General features: G+C 52.7%; 2 protein-coding genes across 2 annotated transcripts in view; one reads left to right on the top strand and one right to left on the bottom strand.

Annotated features, from left to right (window-relative positions):
• The window catches only part of Hasp (Hig-anchoring scaffold protein), a 48,404-nt gene extending 39,375 nt beyond the window's left edge, over nt 1-9,029 (top strand). The window contains 10 exon segments of the mRNA XM_029111240.1: nt 3,448-3,645; nt 3,838-4,041; nt 4,690-4,829; nt 5,341-5,518; nt 5,860-6,132; nt 6,239-6,381; nt 6,513-6,681; nt 6,895-7,071; nt 7,256-7,663; nt 8,752-9,029. Coding sequence (XP_028967073.1) covers nt 3,448-3,645; nt 3,838-4,041; nt 4,690-4,829; nt 5,341-5,518; nt 5,860-6,132; nt 6,239-6,381; nt 6,513-6,681; nt 6,895-7,071; nt 7,256-7,663; nt 8,752-9,029 — 2,168 coding nt within the window.
• Nucleotides 9,030-15,968: 6,939 nt separating this feature from the next.
• Nucleotides 15,969-16,965, bottom strand: LOC100897739 (uridine phosphorylase 1-like). Its single transcript, XM_003742535.2, has one exon. It carries the CDS (start codon nt 16,913-16,915, stop codon nt 16,019-16,021), a length of 897 nt encoding a protein of 298 aa, XP_003742583.1. The 5' UTR covers nt 16,916-16,965; the 3' UTR covers nt 15,969-16,018.
• Between the last annotated feature and the right edge of the window lie 5,237 nt (nt 16,966-22,202).

Genomic DNA, 22,202 nt, shown 5'->3' with positions numbered 1-22,202 from the left:
CGATGCTCCATGGGGGAGCGTCAATCAAGTCGATACATTTATATCATGCATTACCATGTGGCAGCACTGGCCTAGATTCGCATACCTCGAACACACTGCCCGCTCGAGATATCGGGAGGGACGCTATATCCTCCGCGGGGAGCGAGCGGGCCTGCGGCAGACAGAGTCTGACGGAGTCGGAAGTCAGGGATAATCTCCTATTCCGAGAAGCCGACTATAAGAACGAAACGAAGAACTTCGGTCGACGAGAGATAGTACTGTTTATCGGATGAGCGAGACGAAGGTTAATCCAGGCAGACGAAAGCTCTGTTCGGGCCTGGTGCAAGGGAGTTGCAAGCCCTGCCTTGCTGAGAAATAATAGGCTTCTCCGGAAGTCGTGGAAAAACTGAACGGTACCAGCAACAGGGAGCAACACTGCCGCAAACTTTCTCTTCGACCGACTGGTCGACCGACCGACCGACCGGCAGCCGGAACTGTAAGCGGTCCCTAGACTAGCTGCCGGCCCGCGAAGAGGTGGGTCCAGATTTATGATGGCTATTAAAACAGGAGGCTAACGGAGCGCGTCCAGCACGAGAAAAAGAAAGACAGGGAGATACCGGCTGAAAACACACCGATCCTCTCTGTTCTGTGCAGCCTTCTTAAGCACTGCGTTTTGGAGCCACGCTCCATTCGAGCCACGTTCAACTCACGAGAATTCCCAGATCTCCCGCTGGTGAGACCACTGGAGCCGCCAATCCGGCCAAGGCGGACGCGATGGGTCCCTGCAGAGGCTGCTGAGGCCTGCTTAGGTCCTTCCGTTCATCTTCCGGTTCTATGGGGAAGGCGACCGACAAGTTATAACTCCGCTGATACTGCTCGCTGCTTACGCTCGGAGCTTGACGCAACATGTCCTCAAAGCCAGGACACACAAGGTTTAGGACAACTGGCCGAGGAGGACCATGAGGAGGAAAAAGAGGATATATCGTAAACTATCAATACCCCTGGCGACGACCAAAAAAACCAAGAGAAGAGGAATCAACATCGTATGGCAGCAGCGATGATGATGATGATGATGAGGGTGCCGGCGGTGTGCCTCCTCGCTGAAGCTATAAACATAAATACGCTACAAAGAGTTGTAGTACCGCTAACAGCAGCAGCAGCAGCAGTAATCGTCGGCATCTACGTCAACGAATACAGCTCACCGGTAGTAAAGCATTGGTTGTCTTAAACAGCCGTATTAAAAGGTTTGAGGCGTGTCCATACGTGACTCGTCACCATAATATGCAGCAGAGAAGACAAGCTAGGATACATCTCGTATTGTACTCCCGATCCGGATCATAGGGTTTAGTCCGAGACAGACTCTCCGTGACAGACTTTCGCAGAAGTTCGGCTTCGCAGCTTTAGCCGGCTTTACCGTCGTGGGACGAGACGAGTTAGTAGCGTTTGTTCCGCGTACACAAGCCACCTGACAGCGATCCGGATGGCCGGCCACCCCTACGCCCACCTGAAGGGGCTTCCGGATATTGATAGCTGCCGGCTGCGGCGGAGACATTGCTACCATGAGGATGATTCGACCGGCTGCGAGAAGGAGCTCTTTCCGTCGACATGGCTCATCCGCCAGCTCGCCCGCCCGCTTGCTCGCTCCACAGCGACCGAGCGCCGCTCGCCCGCCCGCCAAGCAACCTCCTCACTCACTAATACAGATACAGACTCGGTGTATGACACATTCACTCATACGGACTAAGAAGCGCAGAATGGTCGCCGCCTGCCAATATGGGCACCGAGGTAGATATTGGATCTGAATTCGTGGTTATCCGTGCGCTTCCTAATCGATTGATCAGATGTTACAATCGTCCGATACTCGCCAGATCGGACAACGCTCCCGGGCGAGCGTGACGGCTAGCAAAAAACTCAATTTCGCTCCTACCTGGCTCTTCATTGGAATAACCAATGCGGCTGTTATATCAGCTCGCCCCTACATCCCACAATACTCGACTTGGGGAGCATTTCGCTGTCGCAGGGATACATCCCGCCGGCTCGGGCTGCAAGCCGGTCTGCTGGCTGGCTAAAGCTCCTGAAATCGCGAATGTGAAAGTCTTGCATAATAGATGTAGACTGGAAAACGTATAAGCGAGCGTCCTCGCATAAGGAATGCCGGAGGCGAGCTATTCCTCTATTCCAAGGGGGAGGGCTGTATTCCTTCCCTCAACAATTCAGGGACCGTGTCACGCTGTTCGGCGCTTAGAAGACGTAATTCGTGAGTGCAGGTCTACTATTCCCACATGGCCCAAGCCCCCTAGCAGTGCGTTATTTCCGGATAGCCTCCGGAAAGCCGGTCGTCGGTGAAAAATTTCGCGCTAAATAGAAGTACTCGTCTGACCTGGCTGTTGGCGGAACACTCCGGCGAAATTCGACCCTTTTGCACGCTCAGACATCATTAACGAATGTTGACGCCTATGCTCGCGAGCTCGAGCGAAACTTCAAAACTTGTTTCGAGGGGCCCGTTGTCGAGCTTGACAATCACTCGCGATGATTCCATTTCTCCGTCGGAGCTCATCATCGGAAAAATATGGGAAGAACTAGAGACTCCGAATGCGACAACTGCCTCGAGCTCTCCGAGCCTCAGGTTCGCCGATGTGTTCGGCCGTTATTCAGCGGAATAGGGCTGGAATATTCGGAGAATTGATTTCTCGACTTCGCGCAGTCTGTCTCGAAACATTCCTCCGGTCATTCCTGTCGACTGCTTCCGCTATAGGACATGACCATACGCGGTACGTGTCCGGAAAGCATGGACGGCGGAAAACATCGGTCGTGAATGCAGGCATACATCCAAGCTCGTTCCTCGGTTTGTTCACAGTGAGGACATTTTGAACGAGCTGCCTGTCCGGAGAATTTTGCTTCTAGCTGGGACGGAGACTGTGGTGGTCAGAGCTTCTCTAGTATCGGGAGAACTCTTCGAACTCGCTCTTCGATCGCAATCGTCGCCGTCGTCGACGCCAAGAGTGACGGTTCGGTGCCTGCGTGTCTCGAGACATGGACATATGTTCATACAGCATGGGGTCCGTGGTCGTGATAGAGCGGCCGGGGTATCGGAGGCGTCAGTCATTTCGGAGCTATTTGAATGCTGTGAATATCGCTTCGCCGATACTACGCTTTATTCATCGAGATGAAGGGGAAAAATCTCGGATTCTGCTTTCCGTATCAATATCGGAGCGGACATGGAACGCCTCAAACGATCGTGGTCTTCCGCCATCGAGGGGGGACCGCTCCATGTATATTCCGCTTATTTCGGAGCTCATTCGAGTCAGAAACTCAGCTTCCCGGCGTCAGCCAGACTCAATCATATCCTCCGTAGCCGATTCCGTCTCTAACCTTCCTCGGCCGATGAAGCGAGGCGTTACGGCCCGAGCCTTAGGTTCGAGCCAGTTATGTCGAGCCTATTCTTCACTGACCCCTCATCCATTTCAGTACCGTGCGAGCTACCTAAAAAATTGCACATGAGCTTCAAAGAATCGGAGACCGACGAGGAGTTGCATCTCACTTCGGTCGAGCACGACGTCATCGTTAGCGTCCATTGCGCGCAAGGCTACCAGCTTGAGGGACAGCACGATCTACAGTGCTCTTTCGGACTCTGGGACGCGGTCGTGTTCCCGGAGTGCGTCCCAGGTGCGTAGGTCAAGCCGAGATGAATTCATGGCGTTCCTTATCAGTCGCTTGGAGCGTCGATACGGGCAGCCCTGACTTTTGCTTGAATGAATTCGGCGCGTTTGATCGCGGGTAGGATGTGCATCTCGGCTGCTCGACGGCCGTCCGCTGAACTTCGAAGTTATTAATTTACTGTTGATCGACATCTTCCAGAACCTTGCGAGCTGCCAGTGTTGGAGAACGGATATTATCTAGGGGGGCTTCGACAAGGAGAAAGTCTTTCGCATGGATCTTCGGTTGAGTTCGATTGTGAGATCGAGTACTTGAAGAACAATCCCAGCAAACCGATTAAGTGTTCCGAAGGCCAACTGGTTCCAGCCCCACCCGTGTGTCTCCATCTGGGCAATTTCAATAAAGGTACGTCCTTGGCGGGAGAGTTCTCGATAGGGGGAAACAAAGAACGGAAACGGATCATCAGCAGGTACGCTTGTTCCGCTCCTTGTCGATGTCAGTTCGAACGATTAGCGCACCTAGCTTGTGTGGGTTGCCTCCGTTTTAAATTCGTTCGAGCCGCTACCACAGAAATACAAGTCTGTTTTTGATGGCTACACCGACTTGGATAAGATCGAGTACCGTGGGTTCCGGTCGGAGTCTACTCACGGTCGGTAGCCGGGAATCAGACGTCGAGGCGCGGTCCTGCCCATGGATTGGCACCTGTATCGACAGAATCGAATCGGCCGTCAACTCTCTCGAAAGCATCCGCTACAGCTTTTTCTCTGGGTGTAGGGGCTCGGGAGAGATTTTCCGCTGAAAGTTCCCCTGGACCCGAGATTATTTCTCGAGCGATCGTTGCAGGCCTGTCGGACTTGAAAGCGAACGGAATGCATAACTCTGAATTTCTCGTGCGAGGCCTCTCACGGCGAACATACAAGGGAGGGCTCCCGTGCGATTGGGAAGCTCCTGGCTCTTAGAATTCTCGTTCAGACCTTCTGCTGTTGCCCGTGTTGTCGTTGTCCAGACCCTGTCCTCCGCCCCGCATGAACTGAATTCCAGAGTCTATTACAGACGAGCTGCTCCGTCGTCGGGACTGGAATCCGGACACGAGTGGAAGAAGAAGTTGCTCGACTCCTGAAAGGATTCACCAGAGTCTCGTATTTCCTTCCGAGCAAAATCTTGAAAAGTCAGCAAGGGAAAGTCTCACAAAGGTGGGTTCGGGCATGCTTTGGAGACAGTGTGTGTCCCATGTGCCGATTCCTCTCCATATTCCCAGCCGGGATAAGCTTTTTCGAGTCCCAACCCCTTTTAGCCGAAAGCTTCTTTTTGTTGGCTTTGTTGTCGGAGCCACCGTCTCCTCCATCCGTCCCCCGCCCCCTCAATCTCCACCCACGGTCGCACAGTTCATCCTCAACAAGCCCAGCTGGAAAACTAGACCAACAAAAGAACTCCTTGCGTCCCCCTCTGCTCATATTGTATCCAGCAGTGACCTCACCGAGGGAAGAATAAAAATCGAAGATCTTACCGGCGACTTTGGACTTTTTTTCTGAGGTTATTGAGCCTTGGATCATCCGACGGTTCGACAAATACCTGTGTAAATTTCGACCTTCGAATTTCCGCAAAATCACGAAGCCCCCGACTCCTGCCGGTCCACAATAATTATCTTTCTCGGATCGATGCATTCTCGGATCTGCGAAATCTACGGACGCCAGAGAGGCTAAGGCAAGGATTTCATTATAGATGCAGAAGACGGAGTCCCCTGACTATGTCGGGACACTGCAGTTCCCTCACGGCACCGAAGTGGTTTTTGACTGCATCGAATCGACGCCCGGCGGAGAACGAAATACGTGGAAGCTCCTTTGCGAAGACGGCAACTGGATCGGTCGTCCCGAGAAATGCGGTGAGAAGAAATTCGCTTTCCGATGCTCCCTCAGGGACTCCCTCGGCGGCCTCTCAGTCGGCAATCAGCTTTCCTCCTAAGCGTGAAAACTCAGAGAAGAAGGAGAGAACACTTTCCCGGCTTTAGAGTCAGTCCTAGACAGAATCTCAAGGGGTGCTAAATCTGAGATGGGATGATCGACGGCAGGAGCAGACACAAATAAGTGCGAATGAGCACAAAGCGCCGCCTGTGAAGCGCCGACACACGCTCGGCGAGCGGATGAACAATGACCCGAGGGGATGTGTGAGATAGAGAACCCTCGGAGCCAATCCTGAAAACGTTCTCTGATCCTCTTGTTACAGATCTGAGCAGCTCTCAGATCCCGAAGGAGCTGCGGGCTAACATGACTTGCCACTACCAGCTCAGTGAGCCCAACTTGCTGGCGTTCGAGGGTGATCGTGTCATTGGCGCAGACGAAACGCCCGATTTCCAGCCGGGGACCTCTCTGACTTTCCGCTGCAAGGACATAGGCAAGTACGCCCTCATCGGCAGTGGCATCCGAACCTGCGAATTCGGTGACTGGACTGGAGTCAAGACCTCATGCATCGGACTGAGCCAAGAACATGACTACGCTTGTGAGTGCCCGGAATATTTAGCCTCGTCAATTTGTTCCTTGAAGTCTCCACGAAACGGAGATAGATTCTGAAATCTAATGACTCTTATACTCGCATCCCTATCAAGTGGAGAAGCCGCCCACAATTTTGTTCAGACATCAGCTAGGCCCAGTAGCCCAAAGTAACGACGGTAAACTCATCGTCTGGGAAGGGACCATCCTACACCTAGAATGCTTATGGTTGAGAAAATATGGAACGCCTAAATGGGAGGTGAGAATTTCAAAATCGATGGTAGAATTTCCGTTCCCATGAAAGGTTTCGAAGCCAACCTCCGCGACGAGAATTATTCTTCATGCCCTCGGTGATAGTCAACATAATTTTACTCGATTATCGCGTCGCAGATAAGCCATCAGAATCGTCGTTACGCCGAGGGTTGGACGACGGAACCTGGGCGGGACTCTCAATTGGAATACCGTTTGAGTATTTATCACGCAAAGGACGATGACTCTGGACGCTACACATGCATCACCCCCATGGGTCATAAGCACACCGTGGAGATCGTTGTGAAATGTGAGTGTACCCAAGTAATCGGGCATTGAAGCTGTTCGGACCGAAACTGTCGGAGGTGGAGCAGGATATCTTTTTGAAGTCGCTCGCTCGTCTCAAATTGCCCGCCTGTTGGGGAATGCGTCGTGGATGAGCGACGTATGAGCAAATATAGAGCTACTCGCGGTGACTGACTGGCGAATCCCATATGTTCGACTACAGTGATTTTGATTGCAGCGGTCACTTGTTCCCCTGTGAACGTCTCTGATCCGAGCCTCGTCGTCAGTCAGAACGATACGAGAATGGGATCGATCATAGCGTTCAGCTGTCCAGACGGCCAAAACCTAATCGGTGAAGCCGAGATCGAGTGCTTGCCATCTGGCCACTGGTCGGCCGTTTCACCGCGTTGCCGAGGTAATTAGAATTACGTTAACGTCTGAAGGTCGTTCGCAAGCCCTCCTATCAGCGAGTCATGCATCAGGTCTCCGACCCCGACTGCAATTCCTAACGCGAAACTCGCACAATGAGGGCTGCGATCACACCTGTCACATATGATATACGTATTGTATGCATGTATCGTAGATGAGCTGAGCGCAAGTGATGATGAATAACCAACATGTAGATTTTCCCTGTACAGTGACGGAGTGCCGTGATCTGAGTAAAATGGAATCCGATCTGCTCATCATTGATGTTCTGAGCAGCTCCGTAGGGGCCAAAGCGAGCTTCAGTTGTCCTCAAGGCTACGGGCTCCGAGGCGAGTTTGAAGCCGAGTGTTTAGAGAGCGGTTTCTGGTCGGCCGAGATTCCGCATTGTAAGCCGGTATCGTGCAACGCCCTCGAGCCCCCAGACGACGGCTACATTCTCGGAGCGGGGGTGGAAGGCGAGGTCAAAGTATATCGTGGTGGAGACCTCATACAGTTTTCCTGCAATGCCGACTTCATGATGATCGGCACCGGCATCGTCGTCTGCCAAGAAAACGAGCGCTGGAGCGCGCCGGTTCCTAAGTGTGAGTAGAGTTTTCTTTGATCCCTGACGGCGTATACGTGAATCCTCAGCCCGGGCATGAGCGTCTGCATGTTTCATCGACGCTCTCGACTGCCGAGGGTATCGACCGCAAGGGGGTTCCTCGAAACTGCGCTGCGGGACCGGGATCATGCGGCGTCCGGCGGGAGCACCTTGTTCGGCGGACTGCGTGCGGTACCCGAAAGAAATGGCCGGCTCGTGTCTTCTCGCGGTCTCTCGCTCGAGTTTAATCTCAACCTGGCCAAGCGAGCCCGGACGCGAGGCTCGGGCCGCCTCAGACATTATTTGGTTCCTCGACATCGGGTCACGTTTTTCGATTCTGGGCTAAAACCGAATCTGGGTCTGGCGGTGGATCGTTGGGGAATCCGATGATCCGTCGCTTCAAAAATCACCCAGTGGGCTGCTTCTTAGCCTTGGTGCCTATGGGGCATCTCGACCGTCTTCGCGTGCTCCATATGTTTGAAGATTCGCCCGCAGTCGTAGGAATTTGATTTCGAGCAAAATAGAATTAACAACAGCTGGGTAGATGCCACGTTCATGTAGTTCAGGCAGTCAGAGTCCATGCTCTCAATAGCTTTGAATATGAATTCCGCGTTTTTCCTTCCTCCGGGCCCGAAATCCCTCTCCTGACTCGGAGCGTGGCGAGAATGCTCCTGCGCTTTTATACGTCGTTAGCGTATCGTTTCTCGTATCCTCTCCATCTGAACCACGTATTCAGATGGTATGGGGGGTCAGACAGGATGTTCATAGCTGAAGCCGTATAACGTTTTGGCGGCGGCGGCAGCCGAAATTCTGCCGGAGCTGAGTATCTCATGTATGCATGGGAGTCGGCGATAAGGTACCGTCTCGCGATGCGTGACTAGCACGTAGTTCGCACACTACTGACCATCCGTGCTATGTGCTCGGTTTCTGAGCCGGGTCTCGACCCTTTCCGCCTGCCTGCCTGCCTGCCTCTTTAGCTGTACACTTAACCTTGCCTGACTCTACTCGGCGCTGTTCGAATGAGTCCCCCTTGACTGCGGAGCAGCACGGCTGGACTCGGCCTTAAACCTGGGAGATTGTTGTTTGCAGGTGTTCCGGCGTGCCAGTACCCTCCCGTGGGTGACAGCGGCGCCCGAATCGTTTCCCGAGTGAGTTACTTCTATCGCATTAACGAGACGGTCACATTTGAGTGTCCGCAAGGTAAAGTGCTCCGGGGCGCATCTGTCATCAAATGTGTTGCCAGAGGCCAATGGTCGGCGCAGGTCCCCCAGTGCATCGACACCGCGGCGGCATCTGCTGGGCAATCTCCAAGCGCGCTCGTTGATGCGATGCAGTCGACTGGGACGACGGCTGGACGAAGGGACTAGGAAGCTAAGATGAACCAAAATCCTGATGTCACAACGAAGGGATGAACTGATTGAACTCGTTCGCGAGTTGCATTCCCGGAATTTTCAGCGGTGGAAGGAACGGTGCCGATCGAGTCGGGGCGGGGGCTACACCGCGATCTCACACAGGCACCGGATCCCCCTTTTTTCATATCTATCAACAGTGTACAGAGTTATACATCTCAGCGTTCACCAACCTCGAGGAAGGCACAGTTGGTCGATGAATCAATATTTTACTACAAACAGAAGTTGGTGTGAAGCAAAGAACGATGTGTCGCAGTGCCTTTTCATCTTGAGATCCCATTCAACATATCTCAGCCTGATTGATGATTGATTGATTGGTTGACTGACTCATCATTTCGATTCGCAAAGAAAACGAGGAACAGTTGAAAGAACGGACCGAAGCGGACGGGCGATTCCGGTGGGAAATCAATTGAGCGTAGCTCAGCTTGTATGAGGGACGTAACCTGAAGTCCTCTCGACGAGTTCAGCTTCGATCCTCTCGAGGAGTCGGAAGCACTTCCGATGATTCGTTGAGGGTTTGCGTCTGACTTATCGTAGTCGCACCGAGAGTCGTGATGATTTCCACCAGCCCCTCGGCGTAGAATTCTCCGGGACGACTTGAACTTTTGATCGTCGCGTGTGGCCTTGATTTTTTGGCGTTTTTCTGAACATTCTCCGATGGTCGCATTCCTCAGAGAGCGGACGGGGAATTCGTTCACGGAGCATGCGAGAATAGCGACGGGCTCCCCCGGTACGGATACTTCACTCCGTTCGAACAAGTCACGTAGGTTCACAATGTTGCGTCTGGAATTCAGAATTCATCGAATGTACCTATCATGAACCAAATAAACATGTTTCAGACCGGAACTTCTCCTCCTTAGCCTCGGGAGTCGCGAGCAAGCATCCCGACTCGTTGAGCGGGAGCTTGGGGTCACCTATCGAGGACTAAGTTGTATTATATCGATGCCGGACTGGAAGAATAGACACCGATCCGCCTCCTGATGAGAGGGAGGATTAGAGACAGTAACCCAGTATTAAAGACGAATGACTCTACCTGGCACCAAGATGATTACCCAGGAAGATTCGCAATGCTGAGAGGGGGCGGAAGAGGATGGAATTATTGATATCCGTACACGGATCACCGTGAAAATGACCACTGATGGATAGCTAAGCTCGCTTTGTAAATAAAGGATTATGTTGAATGACCTCCGATGGTTTGTCACTGAAAATCTTTGACATCTAGTCACTCTCGCTTTCGCCTTAGCTACCATGGTTCTTTTCTTTCCATGAATCGATGAGAATTGAATGCCGGGGCTCGCCCGAATGGAGGAAGTCTAGGGTGGGAGGAAGTTGCACCCGGTCGACTTCACTCAGCGAGCAGTCGAAGAAAATGATTGGAAATGAAGTAACTTTGATGTGGATCAAGACTCCGGTGTCGACCGTCGTCCATGGATTGGCCACTCGAAGCCCGTATGACCGCCTCCGCGCGCCGGAAGTCAAAGTTTTGCAGGCTGGAATGAGGAATGTCCAGAGTACGTCGATGTGGTTCGGTGACGATTGCTCTCGCTTCTACAATAGACCGAAAGGCGATAGACTGAGAGCGTCTGACATGAGTCAATCTACACCTCAAATCTGAGCCCGGGCTAGGAATGCGACAGACCTAATCGTTCGCAAGGCATCGCCCTCCAAAATTTCCGTCTTCATCCTCATGCCTTCGGTATCTCATTTTCTCTCATCCTCTCGAAATCGTCCCCTTCCACGAGCCGACCTTAACGACTTCGCTCGATGGAAGAACCAATGGTAAGCGAAGTCTTGGGCTCGCGGTAAGTCGCAGTAATTCCGTTCCTTTCCTCTGATTCTTTGAATGCTCCCGACCTGAATCGCTAAATCTTTCCTGATGACTGGAGCCCTCCACATCAGCAGCGACATTCGGAGAATCGGCGAATCATCGTTCGAGCAGCGACCAATGTTCCGAGAACAGGCGACAGGCGATCGACCCGATTTCCAACGCAGGTCTGGCATCCGATGCAGCGTAAAAAATGACTTTCGACGCACCTTCCCTTGAGCTACCGGTGAAGTTCTCCTCGAAAAATCGATTTTCCGCATAGATAATCGATTCTCGAAATGGATAATTTCACAGAGTCTACATTAGCCACGGACTGCGCATCGTCGCACCGCCGCAGTTATTATCGAGCAGAGCAGGCCCCGAGAATTCACAAGCTCTCCTTTCTGCAACAGCCGACTTACGGGAAGAAAAATGGGAAATGCATGGCTAACATTCGCCAGTGACGCTCAGAATACTTATTTCGAATTCCATTAATGTTTAATATGCAAGTGCTTGGGGCTGCAGGGAGACAAGACCATTAATCAATGATGAGTTCTCAGCACCGAAATGACATTTTATGCTCACCACCGACGCGACGTTCCGAACCACGCGCGGGCTGGTGTGAGGGAATCCGATTGTCTCCCCCGAGGCTTTACTCTAGCGCTCTCAACGCATTGAGGGCCGGACGGGAGAAAGCTTTTGAATGTTTCTTCGATTAGGGCAAGTGGTTGTAGCTTGCCAACGAGCGCAACAACGGCCCCGACCATTATACGAATCACCAAGCTGCAAGCAACAATCACCCGCTCGGGAAAGCTCGATGTGCCCGTCTACGTTTCCGTTCAGCTCAGAATGGAGCGTGCTCCGTCTGGAAAATCGTTTTATTTTTGCTTTTGGATTGGAGTGAATTCTGGCGAACTCTTGTCTCTCCGAAGAAGGTCTACCCAATGTCAAAACAATAGAAGTCTGGATGGACGCTGAAGCATTTTGTGTGAGTCCAGCGAATTATCTTGTCGGTGGCAACAGCGTGTACAATTTAGGGGAAACAGGCGATTTGCGAGAGGTGGCGCCGACGGCGAACGAAGGAGCGAGCAGAAGAGCCTGCTCCGCGTCGTCTTCGTGCTGTTCGGTTAAAAATTATTGATGAAGGTCATGATTGATTCGAGCATGGGCGTTCGCCATATAAATATTCCGCCTTCGCAGCCCATTCCGAAGCGCTGCCTTTTCAAGGCTTTCACGTTCGCCTCGTCTCTCCTCTCTCTCTCCGGTCTCCTCTGGAGCCGTTCTACGGCGCAGCAGTGGCGGCACGCGGCTGGAAAGTAGTTCCATTTCTTCCCCTCCGGAGGGCGATGAAGCAAAACAGAAATTAATTACAGGCGACGGAGGCGTCGGTGGAAGCAAAGATAGAGTATCCTGCGCTCCTTCTCCAATGCTGCTATTGATTGTTAGAGATGCCATGCGGTGACATTGCGTGAGAGGTGCATTTTTCATCCTTGAACCCTTGATTCTTCATCAATGGCTTCATCCAAGACCCCGGGATAATCGACCCAGATTCGCTCCATCTTACCGTGTCACTGGGGATTTTCTAGAGGAAGGGCTACGGGTCACGTGAAATGAGAGCATCTCAACGGGAGATGTTCGGGCTTCGCTAAATTCGCGTCGATTTCGCCGCACTGAATCATCTCGCTTGTGGGTAAAATGCTCCCTACGAACCTGTTCCCGATATCGATGTCTTTGAGCGTGATTCTTTCAGCACGGCCGGCTCTTTGAGGAGCGCGACGAGAAAGATCCTCTATCGAGGGCTCGGGCCTCCGGAAATGAAGCCGCGCCCGTAGCTGCCGGCTCACTCGTGTGCGTTTTGCTCTTCATCGAATAGGTGCGCCAACGCCCACGTCAATCGCCGAACAGGAGCGACCCCTGAAACTGTTGACCGTCCGAAAACTCATTTCCCTGGCTTGTCGAATGTTGTGAGTTTGAGCGGAGAGGACGCATGACAAGACAAATATCCGTCCCTTACTGACTCTTGGTATTCGAGATTCTCTCCGACAGCATTGGGACCTGAAAATCGATCGGTAAGCAGACAGTGGCGAAGTCGGTGTCGTGGGGGGATGTGCCTCTATTTTCGGCATGAGCACTGTGTCCCAGATCAACACAGAAAAATTCCAACGGAAGTAATGCGACCGTAGTGCCGTCCTGTCTGAGGGTACTGAGTGTTCCGAGGACAAGGACTCCCGTCGCTGGCTTTCAGCTCGCGAGGAAATCCTGCCAGTGAAGCTCAATCAATTTCCTCAGGCTGGAGACAAAGCGAGTTTCCGGATATTCATCGGTTTAACCAATGTATGACGTCTTCTTGGACAGACAAGGAGGAGAGCCCGGATGATCTTCGAAATTCCATCTCAGAGCCATCGATATCCTTCCGGGTTCTCATCGTGGGCATTCAGAACGATTCTGAATTTCGATCGGTAGTCGTGGTTCCTTGAGATTCTTCCACGATTCCAGCAAAATTAGGACGTCCTGTATCAGACGCCCTTCCATATTAGAACATCACCCCTTCTAGTCGACCGAAGAGCTTGGCAATTCCGTCCTGCTTCTGATGCCTGGCACATGGGAAGAAACTTCGCTGTCTCGCTCTTCCAAGTTCTAGTCCAACTTCCAACTCCGTAGTCTGAGAGAGGGCGCTCTCGGGCGATATCGGGTCGGATTAGCTCCGTACCGGGTCAAGAGAAACATTGAGTGCAGGCAAGGGTGCAGGGGTTCCGCACGAGAGAGTTTCACACTTTGAAGTCCCTCGTCAGCAATCTTCCGTTCGTTTCCCGTCGGTGGCCTCGTTCGTTTCCTCGCGTTCGGCCCGCTCCCTGTGTGCGCCGTAGGCTGGCAAGTACTCGCCAACATCTCCGGCAGCAGACGGCTAGGTAGGGGCTCACCAACCCGTCCACCTGGAGAAGAGACACGCGATGGCAGGAGCAGCGAGTCGAAACGTCTTTAAAAGTTGGCATGGTCGTGATCGAGGATCCAGTCGGTCGCACTCGACCGAGTTCCAGGAAGGAAGGAAACTTCACTCGAACCGCTGGTATTGCCGAACTTGCATCTCCTGGTCGTCGATGAACAAGGGAGAGTTCCGGGAAAAAATCGCTTCTGATCCATGCTGGATTTTTCGAGTTCGGATGCGTACATCCCGCAACAGATTCCGGCTACAGCGAGACAAAAGATGGGGGAAACGAGCTCGGCGCAGTGACCCTTACCGGGGATCCGATATCGTTCCGAGGCTGCTATCGTTGGTCCCGATGAAATTACTCGCTGACAAGACACTCGCGCAGTACACGCGGCCGGCACAGCTTCCAACGAGTTGCAATCGACACCTGAACATCAAGCGGTGACAAATGATTCCGCAGATTCCCTTTCGCCGAGCTGGGAGGTCTCCGGTATCCACTCGGGGCAGCGGCAAGGACGAACGAGCTGGGGGCTCGGTGCGCGCTGCCCGGCGACCTGAGGTCCCTGGTCGAGGCACAAGACTGGTGCTGGGGGCTTCGCGCGCCATGACGCCGAAGCGGGCAATGAAACCCAGTAACGTACCTAAGCACGCTCTCCTGTAGCACACAAGTCAGCCACGAGAGCACACGGGGCGAAGTGAAAGGGGGGGGGGGGGAAAGGGCTCGCGCTCGGTCTCTCAACGGCAGGGCAAGGAACAAACGGAGGAACGAGCGGCCACGGTAGCCGCACGGTGTAGGATTACCTCCATCTGTCTTGGGTTCCTTGGCGCGGCTTGCAGAACGTGAGAACAACGAACACCTTCCATAGTCCGCCCCGGCCTTGCTGAGTTGTCCTCCCAGCGGCTACAATCGACCACACGAGAGATTGCAGCACTCCAGAAGCGAGGTCGATGGAGGACCAATCATTGTATATCGGCCCGAGCACTTCATAAACCAGGATTCTGCAGAAGAGCCAGAGACTTCACTTGGAATTCTGTGAACAATTCTTACGAAGCTCCGCTGCTGGTCACTGGGCCTCATGGTATGGCTCCTAGCGTACATCGGAAGTCTCAGCTCATAAAATTTATTATGGCATCAGGGGAGCTCGGCATCGTCTATTAAGAGCGATCAGCCTTCCTTTCACTTGGGTGTTCCTTATTCATCTTCCCCGTGCCGGACGGTGAGGGATTGAGTGATGTCATGTGATTCCTGCTGTTCCGTGAAGAATTCGTACGCACGACAGGCCACGAACGCGCCAAACACTCACGAACCGTCGCTGGGGTAATCATAAACGCTCAAGTGACATATTTGATGCACGAATGGATCAACGGGCTCGAGATTTTCCCGCACTTTCCTTCTCTGCACTTTGCAATCGAATCGATTTCCATCGATCTTTCTCTATCAGATCCAAAACGGAGCTCGAAGTATCCATTCGGGTCGCGTCCGACTCGGTACTTTCTGAACCCTCGCGACTCATCTTATCAGAGGACATATCGATCGGATCGGATGATCGCTCATTATATGCTGGTGTCAACAAATTCTCCAAGTCTGCACCCTTCGGATTCGGAGCGACGCTTTGATGGCCTATGCTGCTAATTGAAATTGAGGCACCTAGCTCTAGTTTCATCTGAGCCTATGTGTCGATCCCTGCTACTCGTTGTGTCCATGATATGAACGGTATCTTGCGGTGCCTAAGCCTTGCTTGAGTAGAGTCACATCCCTCGGACTCACACCTCCTTCTTGAGAAAACGGACTCGTGATCTTCAAATAATGCGAGATCATGAGTTTTCAAAGTGAGTGTACGATGCTCCGAAGCTCCGCCGCCAATCTCACTGGACTCTTCTAGAGTCTTGCCGGAGGTCCCCCACGGGGTCTGGTCGCGCGAATCGTCGCAATTATTCCGGTTTCAAGCATGCACTTGTCCAGCGCTTTCGCCTTCAAATCAAAACTTGCGGTCTCTCACGCTTACATCAGATCGAATCCTCGAGGAATCGTGCCGCGAGTTTATTCACGGCGACGTCCCGGTATCAGTATACAAAAGGAATGGCTAAAACTTGGTTACACAGGTGAAACTCGTCACGTGGAGAGTTGAGCGAAAATGGAGTGCGGGCCGTGGGTATTGTAGAACTGCGGGCGAGGATCGAATAGACAAGAAGCTGCTTTAGTTCACGGAACCCTCAAATCAATCCGAGCTGTCGCTTGATGAAGGCGGACACTATCTTCTGAGGACGATCCTGGAACTCCTCCAAAAGGGCCTTGGGAGCCAGAATTTGGTCTCCTTCTAGTCGGTCGACCAACGTCACACACACCATGGCGAATTTCACTTTCGTATGAGCGCAGAGAGCCGCGAACACAGATGATTCCATTTCGATGTTAACTACACCCATATCTCGCAATTTCTTCACAAAATCCATCTTGTCGTCCAATGTGTACTCGCAGATAGCACCATCAACACGAGCTTGCGCCTCGTAGAAGTCGTTGGCGCACATGGTTTTACCAAGAACTGTATTGAATGAAGGATGCGCATCATGACCGGCTGCGCGGATACTCTCGGCGAGGTTTCGATCCAGAGTCATTGGCCGTTTGACGACTTTGCCGAGAACGTGGAACTCATGAGTTTCCTCGAGTAAGTCCGTCAGGATCCCACTGCTGACTACGACCGAGCCGGGCTCGACTCCGATTCCTCCGCTGGTTCCGATCCGTATCACGATCACATTTTCGCATTCCGCATACATCAGAAGTTTTAGAACTTCGTGCAGCAGAATCGATGCCGAGGGAGCTCCCATGCCATGACTCACCGACAGGACAGGGCCCACCTTGAACATGGCGTAGCGCTGTCCCAGACCAGCGATGTCGTAAATATCCGCCCCAGTGGGCAACTCGATACCCAATTCAGTTTTGATGTATCTCGCAAAGGCTTCCATGCGAGCAGGGGTGCCACCCATGCAGACGAAGCGTAAATCCGAGAAGAGTTTTTTGAGGCCGTGCGACTTCGACAGACCAATATGGTAGAGGATGTCGTTCTGACCTTCCTTGTTGAGATGAGGATTATCCAGATGCACTCGGCCGTCCATCGTAGACGATTCCGATGAAGCCACACGGCTGTGTGTCACGGAAACTCTACACGAGCAGAGGGGATACGGTCGTCGTCACCGCAGTAGCCGATAACACCACGAGACTGGGCGAGACGACGTCTTTCGCCTCCGCTCCTCGCCGGCTCTGCGTTGAAGAGTAATGCGAGACCGAGCATCACTATCGGATTTATTCCAAAGATTACTCTCGCTGAACTCTATCAATTTGTGGATTTTCCTCGCTAGTGACTCCCCTCTATTTCGCGCCGTTCGCCGGAGTGTCCCGGGCCCGGCTTCCAGTCTTGACCAAGCCGTCGAAATGGCGTCTCGCTCCGAGGACCGTCTGCTCTGACCGCGGGTCGCTCGACGGATTCATTGTCCCGCGGGTCTCGACGCGAGTTAGTATGATTTGATCATCGAGGGCATTTTTCTCCAAGCTGCACCTCTGACCCCGATATCGAGAGATAATGTCAAAAAGCAAGAAGAATGTGTGATGCTTCCCTACACCACTAATCACTTCGTTCACCGGAGAGCGGGCATTTTTCAATGCCTCCATTCTCTCCGGCTGCGAATTCCACACAGAAGCAGCAAGGCAGGCTCTCGCATCCTCTTGTCCGGATTTCTTACGTCCGCGCTCCCCTGCCGTCTGCTTCGCCCCCTTCCCCCTCCCGATTACTATCCCTCTATCTGACCCCGCCTCGGAACCTATCTGTTTAGTGAGAAGCCTTATTCTTCTTGAGATCAAACCATCGTCAGGAAATCTCCGGGTGTCCATTCGCGTAAGCTTATCAGCTTCTCGGATGCAGCCCTCCCCTGTGAGTATTCGGCCTCTTGACGAGTCTATCGACTGGTCTGATGTCCCATTGTTTCCGAACCAATCAAATGAGCATTGCCTCCAATGTACAGAGCTCCCGACATGTTGATGTGCGGCTTGTGACTGAGTTCCGATGAGGAAAATCGCGAAGGTCGCAGGAGACTTGCTCCCTGAGATCCCGCCATACTCCCATCTAGGAACTCTGTCAAGCATCACAGACTCGTGGAAAAAACTCAAAGTAGCTGGCAGCAGTCTTTAAAGGAACGATAAGGTGAGTCAAGCATGAGGGACCGCGGAACCCTGTGGTACAGCCCTGCCCACAGCAGGGACCCGCGGCGTTCGCGGCACCGTAGGCGGTAGCAGCAACAAGTCGAGGCAAGTAAACCTTAATGGTCCATAAAAAGTTACATTACCCCGAACATACGGGCTTACGATAATGTTGACATCAGGCGGAATGAAGAGAGGGAGTCTCGAGTGACGCTGATACTTCAATGCCTCGCTCATAGGACCTTATTTCGACGATGGACTGTGAGATGATTGGAGACGACCTCGCGCAGGTCGTCCTCTGAAGAGAGATTACATTGATTCCAGATCATCCTGTATGAATATGTGACAGAATCGTACATCTTCGGATGCAATCAAGATGCGCGCGCTCGCTCGAATTCGGCTCTAGCGATGGGGAACGCCGATATACGACATCGTGCTTTCAGCGAGAGGCCGGACTCAATTTTGATACGGATAAATTCTGAGAATGAAGCCGACAACCGATTCCGGCGCGACCAGGGCAGGCCCATCGGTATGGCCGTTCGCTGGGACTTGGAAAGTACCTGATTGGAATCAAACGAAAGAATAATTATTGAGAATGAGACCACGGCTATTGTGTGAAGAGAATGCCCCTCATGTCAAAATCGCATTTTTCGGCGGCTGATCATATTCTCGCCCGCTGAGTCTGTTTCCACCGTTCATTCTCACCAGAATAATGTCAGCCGTTCGGGGACGAGTTCAAGTAGATACAGAGCACTCGTCGAACGGAATCCTCTCCTTAGGGCCTCCTCCTTCGGGCATTCCTATACCCCCGGATACGATATCCGCGTATAGTTTTCCCCGATGGCCTTTTTCCTGGGAATTCTCGGTGCAGAGGAGCGCATCCTGGCTGGGGCGGTGCTGACGGCATGAATGTCACGGACGAGAGTTCTCCCTTGCTGGTTCGCTATCCCTCAGGTTCCCCCTGTCGATGTGACCTCTTTGATACAATCGTGGTGGAGTTCCACGTCGAGCCTCCAGTGATTCTTCAGTCATGGATGCGAGGAGATCCCGAATACCGTCAAGCGACACTCGGAGCATGGAAATCAGCATGGGTTTGGCACTGATGCACGGATCAGCAACTGCATGGGAATGCTCATTGACGTCCCATTCCTGCGAAAGTCCTGATGAGACCGATGATCTCGCATCGAGAGACTCCAAATTATTTATGCTTCATTATTCGATCATTTCTTTTCAATTACCTACCTAGGCTCTGATGACACCGTCGTTACGCTGAAAGTCTGGGGACATTCTTAAGCCCACCAGGAATGAGCGATCATCCGAGTGAATACGGTATGAGAGTCCTCGCGGTGTCGTACCGTTGGGAATTCCGGTCGCTGTAGCCTGTCGCTCGTTCTTTTCGACTAATTAGTATTGATCAAAAAAACAACGGCTGTCTAATAAAACGCTCTTCCATCGGATTTGTGTACTCGGAAGCTAATCTGCGCTTGCCCCTGTCCGTCACCCCCAGGGAATATGTCAGAGAATAAACAAAAAATGTGCGTAGACAGCGATCGACTCGACATTGGAGATCGCGCACTAGTCTGTGCGGAACACCATGTCGAGCGCCGAAGCGAATCAGCGGAAGGTCAGGAAACATCAACGTTGAACATCGAAAATTCGACACATTGCCTGGCTTGCGGGCAACGGCTCCGTTCAGCGACGACAAGATTATTGAAAATAAAATTACACCGCCCAAGGCAAGATCAATATAAATATCGTTGCCGTACCCTTGTCCTTCCACCCTCCATTCCATCCCCACACTGCCCCGCAGTCTTTTCTCGCTCGCATCGAGCCCGCATTGCGCTCGGGGGCGCGACGAGAAAAGTTCGCAAGGCGGCCGCGGAAGCGTCGACGACGGCGGCGGCAGCCGAACCGAGAAGCGCTGGAGAAGGCTCGGCGAACTTGACAAGCCAGTCGACAAAGGTGAAGGCAAGCGGAAAATGAACATTGACACAGAGCAACTACTACAAAAGCTTCTGAAACTTTGGAGTCGAGTGCGGTCGCCGGTCGAGGTCTGTCGGTCGACCCGGAACTTCCGCCTCGATATCGTATTGAATCATTCAAGTCATTTATATAGACTTTTACCGGGTGGCGTGCCGAAATCCATCTGGTTGACCTGCATCCCGCGGCGGAGAGCGACGCATGACGCTTGTAGGTCCGGAGGATGAGCTCCACTAGCCGGTCCCGTTGCGACCACCGCGCCGACACAAGCGTGCGGGGCCCGAGCTTGTTCCAACCCGATCCCCTTTGCTCTCCAGATCCGTCCACTCAAAGGAAACCCTTTCAATGGATTTCGGCTTTCAATGGAGCTGGAACGAACGAGCTCCGGAAAATAATAGCGGATTGTAGCGTAAGACTGGATTGGAGTCTCCGTTAAACAGTTCAGCACGCGACGACGAAGAGGGTCCCGGAACCTGGGTCGACCGAACGAGTCGGTGGGCGATCGGCAACATCACGAATCGCGACCACGTGCGACATTCACGGAACATCACGTCGGTTCTTCGACCGAGCAATTGACGAAGTGACGAGCATTCGTTTTTCGTGGTTCTGAGCAGGAGCCACTCATCATCTATGATGCCATTTAGCGCATTCAATTTTTCTGACGAAGGGCCTCATGATCCATGAGTTCCCGCGGGTTAAATCATAATTCCGCCCGCGATACTCAGACTTCGAATGACTTCAGCTTCCTCCTCCCCTTGATTGAGTCCTCGCCTCCAGTCTTCCAATACACTGACCCCTTCGCCCCGCGCATATCGATTCGGGTGCGCTGCTGCTCATACCACTCACTGTGGTTCGATCATTCATTCTACAGCGACTGCTCTCGATGGAAAACTTGACGCCAATGCCCGGACCGCGGACAACTACCGCGATGATGTGGAAGGGCTCGTGCAGTTTGCAGCTGGGGGCGACAGTTAGCTAATTGCAGGCTCGTAGAAGGTGAAGAAGTGTTGGCGACCGTTGGAACGGCTGGAGCAGCATTCACAGTTGTTTATTCATTGGAGGAAGCGTGCATTATCGCTAATAGCTCGGCTTTCTTTTCGTCGTCACCTCGGATCCCGTTAGCGAACGGCGGGACCTTTCCTTCCCCTTCCCCCGTCGCGTCGGTCGCTCCCCGCTCAGTCCTTGTGGGGGTCATCATCTATTTCGAACAGGAGTTGTGCGGAAGAGGGAAGTCTCATCACAGAAATAGATAGACGGTAAGGTATATGGCGAGGCCTTCTATCGTTCCAGCTTCAGGAAGAAACTCATCGGGGCCAGGATGACGTCTGCGATACCCGCAATCAAAATGCGAGTACAACTAAGCTCGCCGAAATAGGAGTTGGCGATCTTCCCCAACTTCGCAACTCGCTCCGAGCTCACCGGCGATCGAAACACGGCTGCGAGTTTGGTAGAAAATCCCTTTTTGCGAGAGCAACCTCACTCGAAAACAGACTTTTGACCTTCAATTCCGCGTTTTCATTCGGCCGATTCCTACTCCGAACAGTTGAGTCCGCCGACAGGCTTCAGGGCATTGAGAGAGGTTATGAAGGAAAGGTTCAAGTTTCCATCGGCGTCTAACGTTCGAAAGATCCGAACCCTGGGACTCGTTTAAGGCGCTCCAACCTGAACTCTATGTGTGAACCTGAGGAGGAAAAGACGGGTCACAGTGTGTTTCACGCCCGTGGATTTTCTTCTATTTAAGGAGGAGTGACTCTGAGCTAATTCCATTTCAAAGCGTGAAATCGGGATTCTCCTCCTGATTTCAGTCAGAGCGCTCCCGGGGTCAGCGTTGAGATTCCTGAATTCACGAGGATTTCAACAAAAAGCATCTCGACTGAGCTTCCCAGAATCTCATCTCGAAGGCCCATGCAGCTAACCGAGCCGCCCATTTTCCGTCGTCTTCTCCAATCTTATTGGATTCAGTCGTGATTAGTGAGATAACGTAGAAGCTGGCGGATACTCTCGAACAGACGCTCCGCGAACTCCAAATCATTCGATACTTACCGACAAGATGACTTCGAGGAGCGCGAGGAGTCGATGCGGATAATCAGGGTTCATCCCAGGAGCTTCTTCCAAGTAAGTCTCACGGAATCCTCTTCTGGGGGAGACCTCCATCCTCTCTCCTGCCGGGTGGCCATCGGAGCGCCCCAGGCCGAACCTCTATCGCAACATCCGCTCGGGAACGGCTTT

This window comes from Galendromus occidentalis, unplaced genomic scaffold (genome assembly GCF_000255335.2).
Source record: "Galendromus occidentalis unplaced genomic scaffold, Mocc_1.1 scf7180000077427, whole genome shotgun sequence".
Taxonomy (NCBI): domain Eukaryota; kingdom Metazoa; phylum Arthropoda; class Arachnida; order Mesostigmata; family Phytoseiidae; genus Galendromus; species Galendromus occidentalis.
This window is presented reverse-complemented; position numbering and strand designations above follow the sequence as displayed.